The following is a 16,534-nucleotide window of genomic DNA, read 5'->3' on the forward strand; positions in this document are numbered from 1 at the left end:
ACAGATTATATGTAACTATTTCTTGATATTGCCACCAGAGTAACACATAACAGGAAGCACAAGCTTTGTGCAAAAGCTCAAAATTGAACCTCCTAAATCGTTTACATACCCCCAGCCTCAAATCTCTCAAACCCATCACCCACCACTATTCTCTGAATTTAAAATCTTTCAACACCATCTGCTACCTATAATATAATTATATATAGCCATATATACCTATAGGTACTATTAGTGTATAGTAGAAGGCCCTACATGATCTGACCCCAAAACTTCTCTAGCCTCATATGACTTTGCATTCTAATAATTTGTGTTTGCTTCAGCAACACTGCACTACTCACAGTTTCACATGTGTTTTATGTTCTCTCTCCTTTTATGTTTTGGAAGGCTGGTTATACAGATGGAGCTTGTATTCTGAATCTTTACTGTAAGGTGACTTGGTAAGGGCCATTTCCTTAGGTAATCTTCCTTTTCAGTCTCTTTGGATTCTTTCTTTTACACTGCTGAGATTCCACAGAAAAGATTTTTCCAGTCTCTCTCCTGATACTACCTTTCTGCCAGTGTTCTTTGAGTTAAGTAGGAGAAGACTGTAGGGTCTCTGTATTGAGTATGTAAACTTTCAATTAATCTCGTTTCCAATATGGCATCCTTGTCCTCAATTATGCCTGGTGTCTTATATTCCAGTGACCCTTTCCAGAAAATGAGCCTCAAGTTTTCTTTCAAACTTCCAGAGTATGGAGAGGTTGGCTATCTTCTAGAAGGAGAGGGAAGCAGATCTGGGTTTTAACTGATATATATATATATCAGTTAAATATATATATATAATATATATATATATATATTTTTTTTTTTTTTTGAGACAGTATCTTTTTCTGTTGCCCAGGCTGGAGTGCAGCAGTGCAGTCATAGCTCACTGCAGCCTCAAACTCCTGGGTTCAAGTGATCCTACTGCCTCAGCCTCCCAGGTAGCTAGGAATTCAGGCATGGACCGTCACACCCAGCTAATTTTTTAAAAAGGTTTTTTGTGGGTAGAGATGGGTCTCTCTATGTTGCCCAGGCTGATCTCAAACTCCTGGATTCAAGCAATCCTCCTGCCTTGGCCTCCCTAAGTCCTGAGGTTACAGGGCATAAACCTCTGCACCCCAGTCTTCTTAGCAGATTTTTGACCAGCTTCCTGTTTTCACCCTCTCCTTTAAACCACTTCCAGAGGCACTTGGTGCTGCTTATACCTGGGTTTTTGAGAGTTCTGCTGTATCAGTCTGGTCACTTATTCCCCACTGCTGGCCAACAATTCAGCTTTCTCAAGTCTGCTAAGTCAGTTTGCCATTTGCTCATTTAGAAGCCTGTCAGCTTCTAAAATGTTGTTGCTATCCTTTTCTCTTAGTCTTTTTAATTTTTTTTTCTTTTCAGAAAAGCAGTTTTCTATTGTTTTAGTAGAGTTTTTTGGGGAAAGGAATACTAATTGTGTGTTCAATCTTCCATTTTTCACAGGGAGTCATCCCTGCCTCCATGTCTTTGCATATGCTTTTCCTATTCATTGTGTCCTGTCTGAGGTTATGAAACTCTTACATTAATCTTTCAATACTGTGTTCAGGGAGTATGCACTCTCAACGCCTTGACCTTTGCCTAAATTCACCCCTCCCCCTGCTACTTCTAGTTCTTGTATTTTACCCAATCTATTTAGTAGCACACGAGGATTATAATTATTTGATTACATATTGATTTTCCTTACTAAATATATATGTAATTTTTTGAGGGGGGGGATGGAGTCTGGCTCTGTCTCCCAGGCTGGAGTGCACTGGCGCAATCTGGGCTCACTGCAAGCTCCGCCTCCCGGGTTCAGGCCATTCTCCTGCCTCAGCCTCCCATGTAACTGGGACTACAGGCGCCCGCCACCACGCCCGGCTAATTTTTTTTTTTGTATTTTTAGTAGAGATGGGGTTTCATGGTGTTAGCCAGGTTGGTCTCGATCTCCTGACCTCGTGATCCGCCCATCTCAGCCTCCCAAATTGCTGGGATTACAGGCGTGAGCCACCGCGCCCAGCCTTATATATGTAATTTTAACCAGATTTCACAAATTATTGCATTAGTAGAGGCTATTCTTTGATAAAAGGTGACACTTTTATTTAACAACCATATGTTGTTATGTTTATGTTTATGTTAAAGTCATAAGTTTCTAAAATGTTAAGAAAGATTCGATCTGTTTAGTATCTTGCTAACAGGGTTAAGCCCTCTTTAAAACTGATAGTACAGGTGGGGCTCGGTGGCTCACGCCTGTAATCCCAGCACTTTGGGAGGCTGAGGTGGGCAGATCACCTGAGGTCAGGAGTGTGAGACCAGCCTGGCCAACATGGCAAAATGCTGTCTCTACTAAAAATACAAAAGTTAGCCAGGCATGGTGGCGGGCACCTGTAATCCTAGCTACTCGGGAGGCTGAGGCAGAAGAATCGCTTGAATCTAGGAGGCGGAGACTGCAGTGAGTCAAGATCGTGCCACTGCACTACAGCATGGGTGACAGAGCGAGAGATGCCAGCTCAAAATAAAAATAAATAAACAAATAAAACTGATAGTACGAAGATAAACCTAAGCACACATTCTGTCTGATTTATAAAAAGCTTAGTTTTAAATCCTAAAGTAAAAGTTATTATGGAATAATTTATTGTAAAAATTTAGTTTTATTAAATTTCAATTTTCTACATGTATTCCCTTCTCTGCAATGAAATTTAAATCAAGGTAGTACCAGGCCATGTACCAGAATCATGTTCAAGTTAAATTTTTGATAGTGCTAAAAATATCTTTCTGATTTTATTAATTCTATAAATGGAAGATTAGTGTTTACATTATTTTCTCAGGAAATATGAAATACATCTTTAGGCTGGGCGTGGTGGCTCACGCCTGTAATCCCAGCAGTTTGGGAGGCTGAGGCAGGCAGATCACGAGGTCAGGAGATCGAGACCATCCTGGCTAACATGGTGAAACCCCGACTCTACTAAAAATACAAAAAATTAGCTGGGTGTGGTGGCAGGCACCTGTAGTCCCAGCTACTTGGGAGGCTGAGGAAGGAGAATGGCATGAACTTGGGAGGTGGAGCTTGCAGTGAGCCGAGATGGTGCCACTGCACTCCAGTCTGGATGACAGAGCAAGACCCTGTCTCAAAAAAAAAAAAAAAAATTGAAATGTATCTTTAAATATAATGTGTGAACTTAACTCATTTTGAGTTTTGAGTGATCTAGTATAACCATATGAAAATAAGGCACCAAATAGTTAGGATATTTTAGATTATTTTGTGTCTGACTATAAATGTCCAATTCTATGTAAATAAAAATAATAATACAAATACAGTGACTGCTGATGATGCTTCAACTTTGATGCTTCAACTGGTTAAATCTTATAGAAACCCTTAAAATCATAGAATCTCACAGTTGGAAGAGAGCTTAGAGTTCCTCAGATCCAAACTTCTGGCCAGTTTACTTCAAAAGAACCCAAGACAGAGATAGCTTGAGCTACTATTTCTGAATAACTTCTTATTTAGTAAGTGGATATCCATACCTCTCTTTCTAATTTAAATTCTCTTTCATCTGTTTTATTACTCTAGTGTATATATCTTGCATGGGGAAAATATTCTAATCATGTCATGATATATTCTCTACATACACTAGCCATATTTTTGCATAAATTTTCACCTTAAATAATGTATAGAAGAGTGACTTTTTCATAATATATGACTTAGCACAGTTCATAATTATTGCAGTAGTGACTCTAAATTGCATGCATTTTTTTTTTGTAGTACACATTGTGATCCTAAATAAAAGACACATATGGGATAAACAGGCCTTTAACAATTATTATTTATTGTGTTCTTATTTATGACTACCTAATTATTTAAGAAAGAAAGATTGAATAGAACAAATTTACTGATAGTGAAATGTTGAATATCTTTGATACTTGACATCCTTAATGCTTCATCATTGTGTCACTCATCAAACCTAGTCTAATCTTTGTTTTAACCATAATGTTAAATAAGGGTATTTAATGTTTAGCTAGGCTTTACTACCCAGCTGAGTGATGTAGGAAACATTATAAGTAGAGCATTACCTTAGAGGAGTAAAGTGTAGGTACAGCTGGAAAGTGCCGCAAGAAGCTGCTGCTTTATTTCAGGCATAAGCCATAAAGAAGTTGATCTGTGTAATTACACCCGAAGCAAGAGAACTGCTCTGTGGTCTGTGAATGCTTATATGGTAAAGTAATATAATTGGAACTGGTGAAGTTTTTATGCCTATGAGACATGATGAGGAAAATACAATTTTTGTCTTAAAGAAATGTTGCATTAGTTTTGTCTAGCACCTTTGGGATCCACAGTGATTGCCATAGGTAAAAAGTCTATTAAATAATGCAATATAATTAGATTTTAATTGCTATTAACATTAAATTCCAAATGTATCAAAAATATCATGAGCACCAATACCATCATCAGCAATAATTTACTATGTGCCTTCTGTGTGTGAAGGGGATAAATAGATTTCAAAACCTCAAGAGTAATTACATGGAAGAATCTAATAGCACGTATTACTCTTTTATATCATAAAGTAAAACTACTTTACATATGAAGAAACTATCTATTTGATGTATACAATAATTTCTCTAAATTCTTTCAGCTAGTCAGTGGGTTGTTGAGCTGGAATCTGAGGAATCCAGATCCCATCCTTTCATTGATTATGTCACTAAGATAAGTCACAGAATCTTCTTTTAGGGAAGTTGTCAAGAATAGTAGTAAGCTGCTATCTTAAAATATTGATGTCAGTAGCCTGAGAATTTTACCTCATATGCAAGCATGGGATAAGACAAACACAGGTTTCTCTTCTGTACCAGTTAACCTGTTTTATGATTATTTCAAGATGTGAATAAAAGCTTGGAAATTGGCAATAAAAGCTTGGAAATTGGCAGAATCTGTTTGAGGATTACTCAAGGATATTTATAACTTGTTTCAGGAACAGCATCTGTTGCAGTTGCAGGTCTCCTTGCAGCTCTTCGAATAACCAAGAACAAACTGTCTGATCAAACAATACTATTCCAAGGAGCTGGAGAGGTATTTGCCTTGTATAATACTTATGTTCTCCTAAACTAACATACAATTAGTGTTAATTGCTCATTAACTCAAGATTTGAGGTATTCTTTCAAACTTCTAGTATATTATGACTGTAGGCTTTATGGAAGATTCCCAAATTAAGTACTGAGACATATTAATCATTCATAGGATAATTTAGTACAGAAGTATTGAGACATTTTTCACAGTTTTAAATTTGTAGTATTATCAGACGTTGCCATAGGTATTTGTTATGCATATCTAAGGTGCCATGCAGGAAAAGTTTCCAGTGTATGTGTATATATACAAACCTTTAAGTATTTAAGCTGGTTTATCTGATACTGGCTTTTAGAATACTCCAGTGTTACAAATACAAGTTTTTAAAATTTGACTCACAATTCAGTGTGTACATATGTAACTACATATGTGTTTTTAAGCAAAAATATTTCAAATTAGGGATTTATAGTATATTATTACTGTTCACATGCAAAAATCCCAAAATATTTTAAATTGTTGGAAAGAGACTGCAGCAAGACCAAATTATGCTTTGTTATTATTTGCTTAATTTAATAATCTAAAAGAAGAAAACTAGACTCCTGTAATAATAATTCACCACCAAAATAGAAGTTAAAATGTTAGTTGAGTTTGAGTTTCTTAAGGGAAAACTGCCAAAATCTCTTTAGAATTATAGAATGTAAGTAATAGAGAAATATTTTGTGGCTGTATATATATATATATGTATATAGTTCAAGAAACTTTAAATTTTCAAATTGAATATGATTATGAACAAAACAGTATATTACACTGGTAGATATTTGTTTATGTTGTGTTGGTTTTCATTTTGCTTGTTTTTAGATAAAACAAAATATGTGAAGTTAGAACTCAAATGCCAAGATACAAATATGTGAAAGTATTCAGAATGAAATCACAAATTCACTTTCACATTGAAATAAAAATCAAGACTAAATGACAGCTCATTAACATTTGAGTTCTCTATTTTGTGGATTATTACATGCTGTATTTAACTTTAGTAAACGTCTTTGAATTTTCAAAGGGTTTGATGAATGGCATAGACCAGTTCTTGATACTCAACTAGGCAGAAGAATTCATGGTTGGATGATTCAAAACTAGCACTTGTTTGTCCCTGAAAAGATATTGGAAATTTCACAGATAATTATAAAATTTACCAAATACCAAGGAAGTTGATTCCTTTAATCTTTCAGTAAATTTCACAGCGCTTTTGGTATCCAAATTAGAAGAGTAAGTAGATGCTTGGAAACACAGAATTTTTTCTTTTTTCTTTTTTTTTTTTTTTTTGGCAGTTTCATTCTATTGCCTAATTGGTCAAGTTCCCATCCAAATGACCAGGCTTCTTTCTTCAAATTCAATTAGAGGAGCTTGAACCTAACAATAAACAATACAGTTCAATGAGCAAGGTTGACCAGTTCATTATTTTAAATTCAGTATTTTTTCTTGGAGCAAATCTTGGTTGTATTAACAGGATTAAATACACTGACAATCAAGCATATCACCAGTTTATCTGTGGCCAAATAGCAAGCCACATAATAGTGGTTCTGTTGTAGTGAAAAGGGTAAATAATTGCTATTTGGTTTAACCTAAATGTGACAAAAATATTTTGTTCCCACCAACAAAGACAAAATGGGCTGAAATGTAACCCTTAATAAGATATCATGTAGAACAACTTTAAAATTTTTTCTTTTCATCACTGAGGCTGCCCTAGGGATTGCACACCTGATTGTGATGGCCATGGAAAAAGAAGGTTTACCAAAAGAGAAAGCCATCAAAAAGATATGGCTGGTTGATTCAAAAGGATTAATAGTTAAGGTAAGAATTTGTCATTTTTAACCAGAATAAAAATCCATATGCCATTCTGGATGACTATCTCAAAGACTACTCTGTTTCTACAACCTCCCTTTACACTGTGTTAAAAGAATAACCATTAAATACAAATGATCGTGTCATACAGTAATACTGATACTTTCCTTAATAAAGAAGAAAACTATGGCTTAGGAACAGAGTCCATCTGCAATGTGAGTCGGCTCCTTACACCCCTTTGAATTGACTGTCCATTTGAATTAGTTTCTCTTTCTTTCTTTCTCTCTTTCTCTCTTTCTCTCTCTTTTGAGATAGGGTCTCACTCTATCACTCAGGCTGGAGTGCAGTGATGCCATCATTGTCACTGTAGCCTTGACCTCCTGGGCTCAAGTGATCTCTACCCCCACCTCAGCCTCCTGAGCAGTTGGGACCACAGGGTGCCATATCCAGCTATTTGAAAAGAAAAAAAAATTGTAGAGACAAGCTCTCACTATGTTTCCCAAGCTGGTCTCAAACTCCTGAGCCCAAGTGATCCTCCTGCCTCAGCCTCCCAAAGTGCTGGGATTCACTGGCATGAACCACTGCACATGGCCAGTTTAGTTTTAAATTTAGCAATTTGATAATGATACAGATGAAACACCTAGATATATCACTTTTTATTGAGAGTTGGTGATCAAATTGTACATTAGCTAGAAAGAAATGAGGAAAAAATGAAACAGCTACTCTTTACCTGCTACTTTCTCTCAACGAAATTCTTAAGGGTTAGAATGGGGATTCCTGAGAGAAAACTTTGATAAATAGCTTGTTTGAATATTATCTTACCTGAGCTTGAGTTTCTCCATCTTTAATAGAGATAATAGTACCTACTTCATAGTATTATTGTGAGAACTAAATAAAATTAGGTTTGTGGCCATATTGCTATATAGTTATAAGGCATTACTAATACTTGTGCCACCTGTGCATATCAATCATTCTTTAAACTGCTAGAAAAAAGTACATATAAATCCCCTTCCTATGTGAAGATGAATGACTAGGAATAACTAATGATAAGCAGTGTCTTCTGGAATTTAGTATAGAAATAAATGTGAATGTGTACATACAGACTTTCTGGAAAGCTGTTTTATATGTATTCAGAGCCTTTAAAAGTTTATATTTTTGAGCCACTAGTTTCCATTCAGAGAATCTATCCCATGGAGATAGAGATATATACAGTGTTTTATGTATGAGGATGTTATTGCAGCATTGTTTACAATAATGATATGGTTTATCACACATTAATTATAATAATGATATGTTATACTTACCTAAATAAAGGATGATTGTCAAATGAATTGTGGAATAGCCACATTAATATATTGCATAGACTTGAAATTGTTTTCAAAGAGCAATAAATGACATGGTAAAGGATTCATAATATACTGTTAGGTGAAAAAAAAAATACCATAGTATATATTACTTTTTATTTAAAATATAGTTGTATATAAAAGTCATAGAAGGAAATATATCAAATTCATATTGCCTTAAAACATTATTTCTAATGTCTTTATATATTTTGAATTCTTAGTAATCTTTTCCTTTAAAGGTAGAAAAATTCAGTATACATAGATATATTTTTCTTTAAATGAAGAAAAAATATATGCATAACTTTTTGTGTTAAATATGTATATATAAAGATGGAGACCTTCAGTATGGATTTCTTGGCTGAAAAATTGCTATTGCTTTGAAGCATCAGCATAACTATAAAAATTTGTACACTGTCATCATGTGACAGATTGTGGGCATGAAATAAGAACGTTTACTGAATAAAATCACCTATGGATTGGGTGTTGTTATAGACTCTGGGGATTCAATAAAGCCCTTGATCTCAGGAAGCTCATAGTCTAGTGAGAAAAACTCAGTCCATGAGTTACAGAACTAGAACCATATGAAAGTGTTATAAAAAATATGTTCATGATGTCAGGGTGCACAGGAGATGATGCTCCCAATTGCACTAAGGAAAAAGATGGGAATACTGAGGAAGATATCAAGACAAGGTGTCTTTTAAGCTAAGTTGGAAAGGAAGAGTTAGGAGTTTATCTAAGGTCTCCATAGATATCTTGAATTTCCTATATACGAAACTGAAACAAAGGAAGTATGATGACAAGTTCACTGAGAGATCTTGATAGAAGCTAAATATGGTGTCTTTCGTCTCTTTGTATCTTCAAAGTTCTATACAATGTGTAGTACATACCTGACAACAAATATTTTGTTAATAAATGAGTTAATAAGTGGCTTTACAGACAGAAGAACCAGCATGTACAAAATAAAATATTTTGGTATAAGGGACATTTACAGATTAGATTAGAAAGGAAGCAGATGACAAGAGATGAAGGACTTTCCGAACCCGGAAGATGAGCAATTGAAGAAACCTGTGCAGGAGGGTTTGCCTCTCCTTGACTCTGATGGCCTGTGGAGGATGGATTGCAATGAGGGGAAACTGAGAAAAAGAACTAGTTACAAAGCTGTTGCAGTAATCCAGATACAAATTAATTGGGGCATGACCATGGAGATGAGTGAAAGAAACTTAATTCAGTAGGTATTTAGGAAATAGAAGTGACATACTGAGTAACTGATGAAATATGGAAAGAGGAGTAGGGTAGAGTGGAGGAAGAAGTCTAGGTGGACTTGTTGGGGGTCTAGTAAGGAATGAAGAACAGACCAATTTAAGTGAAGTAACAGGATCAGTTTCACACATAGTAAGTTTAAGGTGCCCGTGGAGACCTCAGACAGAGATGTCCCATTGGCAGTTGGAGATAAGGGACTGATACAGAGGAGAAGGGTCTGGGTTGGAGATAGGGATCTGGGGGTCATCATCATGTGAATAGTAGGAATAGTAGGAGCTGTGGAGAAAGCTACACAAATTGTTGTCCTTAGGGATATAAAATATTCAAGAGTCCAAAAAGTGGAAGTCTATGTGGTTTTATTTTATTGTCTCTGATGATATTTTTACCTGAAATCTGTGTAAAAATATATATATTTTAGCATCTCTAATAATTATAACACACATTTACTGAGCTGAGATTCCAGAGTCCATGGATATAATACTTGAAATAACTGTGAAGTTGTTGGCCAGACCTAGTCAGTCTCTCTTACTTCATGTCTTTTACTTGCCAAAATAAAGAAGTTCATATAGTCTGCTTGCCAAGATAAAGTTACATTTTAAAAGGTTGTTATATATTTAACAGCTTGTACACTATTTAATATAAAAGACACATATTAAGTTTCAATCGCTTTTTCTTTCATGCTTTTAAACAGTCAAAATCCTTATATTGACTTTTGTTGCAGAACTGTCTTAGAATAACTAGTAAATTAGTGTAATCCTGTTTTCAAATTTACATGATTCTTTTGTGTTTTTTGTCCTTCATTCTTAGTACTTTTACATCGCCTGAGAACCAATAATAATCATTTTATTAATTTTATTAACTTGTAATGTAATTGTTTATAAAATGTAAAAATACCATAAAGTTTTAAATAAAAAATTTTCTTGGTGAAACTCCACTTTTTAAAAACACCACCCAAAAAACTAAAATATGAACTGTGAAGTCAGCTTATCTTTGAAGTTATATCATCATCACACTAGATAATTATTATTCCAGTGTATTTTCTCTTTCAACTTTCAGCATCACAGCCATAGCATTTTCCATCATTTACCCCATATCCATATGTGCAGTGGAAAGAGTTAATGCTATAGAATACCAATATTGTAAATAATTCATCCATATCACTAAGGTTAATTGAAGTCAATTACTTGGTTATGGATCATACCCAAATATCTTTATACTTTAGTATATAGTACTAAATATAAGGTACCTTAGTTTTTATAGTGGGAAATAATTTATATAGTAATTGTGTCAACTAATATTAATACATTTTAATGTAAAATTAATACTTAGTTTTAGAAAACCTTCCAAAATAAAAATTAAAGTAAGAATAAAGACAGTGAAAAGAGGATGAAAAGGGAATGTTGCTAAGTATTTGCATTTTGCAGTGATGATTTAGAGCATTTTCAGGGAGGCTAAGAAGCCACAAAACAAACCAGGTTTAATCTTTGTCTTAAATAAATATTTTCACTCTCACTAATAAACCAAATTCATGCTAAGACAGAACATCAAAATAAAAAGTAGGATATTAACAGACCTTATGAAGGATAGATTTCATCTAACCCAGGATGAAGCCATAAACTGGCTTGAATTTTGTTTTTATTTTTATTTTATTTTATTTTGTTTTGTTTTAAATAATTTTGCTTCACTGTATTTTTCTGATTTATAGTTAAATGGTTAGCTCTTATAGAAAGAGATGGTCAACAAAGGTATATTGTATGTTATAAAGGTAGTTTTGACAATATAGTTATTTCACTCCTGAGAGTATAATCTATAGGTTGAGGGCTTGAAACAACAGACTATGTAGTTTAATAACTACATACATACACTGTGGTTTAATAAAAAAGTCTAACTCCGAAGAGACTATGTAAGCTGGTAAAAAGTTTCTGGCTTGATTATTTTCTCCCTCTTTTTCATTTCATATAGAGTATGATCAATGCATGTAGACATTAAAAAGAACAGAGGCCAAAGATTATATGCATGAGTCTTAGAAAATTATGAACATTGATTTTTAACATACAAAATTAAATACTGATGGAGTTCACTGCCTATCTAAATTAAATTAATTTAAATTAAAAATCTATCTTAAATTAAAAACACTCCATGTGCCTTACTATACTTTTGTCACATAATTTATCTTTGCTTAATCTGTCCTGAGATGATGAAACACAGCTCTGGACTCTTAGCAAGTGCACATATCTGATTTACAACAATTGCAGTGAAATGCTACTGACTACGTGCTGAGAAAACCCTGTCTACAGATCGAAAGAAGGGCCAGGTTCAACTCTGGTAAACTAATGACATGCCAGCAAAAATAGGCCAGTAAATTGGGGGTAGGTAGTCCAACTGAGGCTTGTGGAAGAGTTTTTCTAGTCCCTGTATGTAGGAAGGAATAAATATTTATCACTGGTAATCTAGAATTAGTTTACTTATACCTATCCTGGGCTGTGGAATGATAGCCCAAAATCTTGGCAACCTTTGCCCCCGTTCTCCTGCCTACGCCCCCTGCAAACATATGTGCTTTTGAAAAGGTGGTAATTCAATGTGGTTATATCTTCTACGATATAGTAAGAATCATCATAATATAAAAGGATAGGGGAGATTAAAGTAATAATGTCACAAATAAAGTTTCAGCTATCCATAATATGTTTGAGGTAATTAGAGACTCTTGAAAAAAAGAGAGAGAGAAAAGACACATCATAGAATTTGGGATTTCTGAGGTAAGAGGTGCCCACATGCACTTTGCCAAAACAAGGCAAAAAGATTTCAGCAAGGGATCCTGAAAAGGGAGAATAAAGGGAAAAGACATCTCATCTCCATACCAACTGAAGTTATTGGCAGTTGTATGTATTCCAAATCAGATTTTGAAAAATAGAGAAAAATAAGCCATTAGTCTAGAAAATAGAAGTCCAAAGGTACAGGGAGTTGCCTCAGTATTACTGGATTTAGAAAAGGTTGTCACATTCCAGTAGTTTATTTAAACTAGATCATCAAGTTAATTTTGAAAATGATAGAGAACACACTTGGGAGACCTTTTGTGTGTGTGTGTCTTGATTCTTCTGTTTTGCCAAGTAAGACCTTCAGTATTGCTAGTATTACCATTTCATGATTCCTGGCCTTTTTTCAGCATTCTTTCAGCATTTGTAAGTCATACCAGGAATCAAGCCTTTGAAGGTGTTGCCGTGGGTAATTTATGCTTCTTAGTAGATGGAATGTCCTCTGGCTAATTTCTGGCTTCAGTGTCTAGGAGCTGCCAGTGCGTATACTGTGATTAATAAAGATGTTTATGATTAAGCATGTATCTTTTTCTTTTCATATATTATTCATCTGTCTTCTTTATTATTTGTTTCCCATTCTAGGCAATTTAAATAGTTTTCATTATATCTCAGTTTGTCAGCCAAAAAATCTGTGACTTCCAATTTATCTTATTCTATAGCTTTTCTTCTTTAGACTCATTATTGTATACTTTTTTGAAAACATAGCACAAAACCTTTTAAAAACGCATGTGGTAGGGATATCATAGATCATTTAGTACACTGATTCTCAAAACTGGCTAATCATTTCTTTTTTTTATTTTTATTTTCTGAGACGGAGTCTCGCTCTGTTGCCCAGGCTGGAGTGCAGTGGTGTCATCTCGGCCCACTGCAAGCTCCACCTCCCAGGTTCACGCCATTCTCCTGCCTCAGCCTCCTGAGTAGCTGGGACTGCAGGCGCCTGCCACCACGCCCAGCTAATTTTTTGTATTTTTTTAGTAGAGACGGGGTTCCATCATGTTAGCCAGGATGGTCTCAATCTCCTGACCTCGTGATCTGCCAGTCTCAGCCTCCCAAAGTGCCGGGATTACAGGCGTGAGCCACCGTGCCCGGCCTACAGCAGACTTTTAATAGGAGAAAATATACCAAAACTTTAAGTGCTGGAATTATGATTTTTTTCTTCTTCACAAAAATTGTAATTGCAACAACAACTAGCATCAAGCTCTTATTATAAACCAGGTACAGTCCTGAGTGTTTTACATGTATTACATTTCATTTACACCACAAACAACCTGATGAGGTAGAAATTCTTATTATCCTTATTTACAGATGAGGAGACAAGCACAAAGAGGTTCATATGTTGCAAATTTTTTTATAATTCAGTATATTGCTTTTAAAAACAGAGCCTGGCATGGTGACTCACGCCTATAATCCTAGTGACTCAGGAGGCTGAAGCAAAAAGATCACTCCTGAGGCCAGGAGTTCGAGACAAGCCTGGGCAATATAGCGAGACCCCCATCTCTTTAAAAAAATGATAAATTAGCCAAGCATGGTGGTGTATACCTATAGTTCCAGCTACTAGAGAGGCTTAGGTGGGAGGATCCCTTGACCCCAGGAGTTCAAGGCTACAGTGACCTCTGATCCACGGCACTCCAACTTGGGTGACAAAGTGAGACCTCATCTCAAACAAACAAAAAAAAACCAGAAATAAAATGATAATAACCCTTTAAAGCAAGAAAATTGTACCATCTTCATTATTAACAACTTGCAAAAACTATGACATACTATTTGTTAAGTTTTTGCCCAGGGTGATTCTGTGCTATATTGAAAAGGCTTTGAGCTCCAGTACAATCTCTTGCCTTGAGCAAGTCCCTTAAAGCCTCTGAATCTGTTTCCACATATGTAAAATGACTATGCTTATACTTGTCCTGCTTCTCAGAATTGTTGAGGGGATCAAATGAAATATGTGAAAACAACTTGTAAGTCATCAAGTACCATATAAAATTAGGCAGTAATTTATTATGTAGTCAAATCTTTAAAATTTGCAGCCAGAATATTATAATTAGATGTTTACTAGATAACACATGGCATATTCATAATTGGAACATTAAAAACAAAAACATAGAAAACAAATACTGAGAAAATCTAACATTGACATAAATATGGCTTCAAATTATTTTCTGAGTCAGTGGCATAAATCGGTAGTGCTACAGCTGAAGCCAACTCCAGATTCTGAGACCTGCTATAAAACACAATGTGTGGCAAACAATATTCTTTAAATGATATTTTGCATTGCCATTTGTTAATGCTAGTTCTCACATATCTGCAAAATTAGGATTTTTAATATCAGTTAAATGAAGGACTTTGTTTTGTTCACTGTTACATCTCCATTGCCCAGAACACTGACACATAAATATTTGTTGAAAGAATGAATGAAATAACATTCTGACAACTGAAGAGACTTTAAGAATCGCTGTAACACATCATACATAAAAATGTTAAGCATAAATATTTGTAATATATATACTGAAATTTCTTTGACCCGCACATGTTTGACAGATTCTTAATTTTTTCTTACTTGCTTTACTTAGGGACGTGCTTCCTTAACACAAGAGAAAGAGAAGTTTGCCCACGAACATGAAGAAATGAAGAACCTAGAAGCCATTGTTCAAGAAATAAAACCAACTGCCCTCATAGGTAAACTTTTTCTCCTCCCCCTTCCCCCCCGCCCCTTATTTTGACTTGATTCGTTTTATTTACTACCAATTTTTGAGGTATAATTTAGTCTTTTTGAAGTTCTACCTCTTTGAATTCAAAAAACTACACATTCGCTCAAGCGACAGTACCCTGTAGAGACCTAGATTTTTCACTTTAGTCCTGTCTTCTTTCTCTTACTGATCTGAGCTGAAGTGTGTGGCCCCCTCCTCTAACTGTCAGCCTGCTAATACCTGGCACATTCAGCACTTTTCTAGGCTTGATTACTCCAGATAGACAGTGGTTCTCAAATAAGAGGGATTTTTGCCCTGCAGGAAACATTTGGCAATATCTGGAAGCTTTTAGTTGTCTTAACTAGGGTGGCGGGGTTGGAAGGGGAGTAAAGGGAGGGGCTATTGACATCTAGCCGATAGAGGCGGTGGAAGGATTCTACTAAATATCCTGCAGTGCACTGCACAGCCCCTGTGACAAGGAATTATCCAGCCTAAAATGTTAATAGTGCTGAGGTTGAGAAACTCTGAGGTAGATAAGACCCTCCTGGAAGACAGGGATCACATCTGACAAATCTTTATATTCCTTATAGCACTTAATACCGTACTTACACATTGCGTGTGCACGCAAGACTTTAAAGTGGTTTTTAAAAACTCAAAGGAATTTATGAATCTTTATGTTGTGCATATATAATTTTGATTTTTACCTTGTATTATACTCCATTCCAACAAGCTCTTGTGAAACAGATGACAATGTTGAAAATAATGATGATAACTATAATAAAAAAAGTACTTATTCCATGACAGGAATTTTACTAAGTGTTTAATATTGTTTTTACAAAATATATTCTGTCAATAATCTTATTGTTTTTCATTTCCATTATGCTAATTGCTTTATTCTTCTGTTAAAGTTATTTCAATGGGTGGTACTTTACTTTTGCCATTGAATCAGATGGTTGTCTTAAGTGATAGCATTAGTTTATAAAACTTAATTGCTTTATAGCCTGACAGACTGAAATGTACTCATAGAATTGCTTATAAAGAAAGTATACATATTGGATAGAAATTTCCAAGTGATTTGTCACTAACTCAATGTATTATAGGAGCCAAATCTTATCTTTAATTTTTAATAGGTATTTTTAGATTTGTGACCCTAAGGATTGTAAGGATTGTTGGCATTAACAAACGTGCCTCTTTTTGTCACTATAATACAAATAGTCTATACAGCATTTTGTTTAGGATCTATTAGAAAATGACATGACAGATATCATTGATTTGGGGCATGGTCTTCTTGTGTCAATTAACCAATGACAGTGTTAATTACCAGCTTCATTTTTCTTTATTAGGAGTTGCTGCAATTGGTGGTGCATTCTCAGAACAAATTCTCAAAGATATGGCTGCCTTCAATGAACGGCCTATTATTTTTGCTTTGAGTAATCCAACTAGCAAAGCAGAATGTTCTGCAGAGCAGTGCTACAGAATAACCAAGGTAAAGTAAAACTATAACTGATACTTGAATAA

At 35.0% G+C, this 16,534-nt stretch overlaps 1 protein-coding gene across 1 annotated transcript in view; it reads left to right on the top strand.

The window, feature by feature from the left end:
* The window catches only part of ME1 (malic enzyme 1), a 225,237-nt gene that overhangs the window by 194,207 nt on the left and 14,496 nt on the right, over window positions 1–16,534 (top strand). Inside the window, exons 8-11 of the mRNA XM_038002209.2 lie at window positions 4,986–5,083; window positions 6,812–6,925; window positions 14,900–15,005; window positions 16,360–16,502. Of these exons, the coding sequence (XP_037858137.2) occupies window positions 4,986–5,083; window positions 6,812–6,925; window positions 14,900–15,005; window positions 16,360–16,502 (461 nt within the window). The remainder of the gene's footprint in view (window positions 1–4,985; window positions 5,084–6,811; window positions 6,926–14,899; window positions 15,006–16,359; window positions 16,503–16,534) is intronic.

Source organism: Chlorocebus sabaeus, chromosome 13 (genome assembly GCF_047675955.1).
Source record: "Chlorocebus sabaeus isolate Y175 chromosome 13, mChlSab1.0.hap1, whole genome shotgun sequence".
NCBI classification, from domain to species: domain Eukaryota; kingdom Metazoa; phylum Chordata; class Mammalia; order Primates; family Cercopithecidae; genus Chlorocebus; species Chlorocebus sabaeus.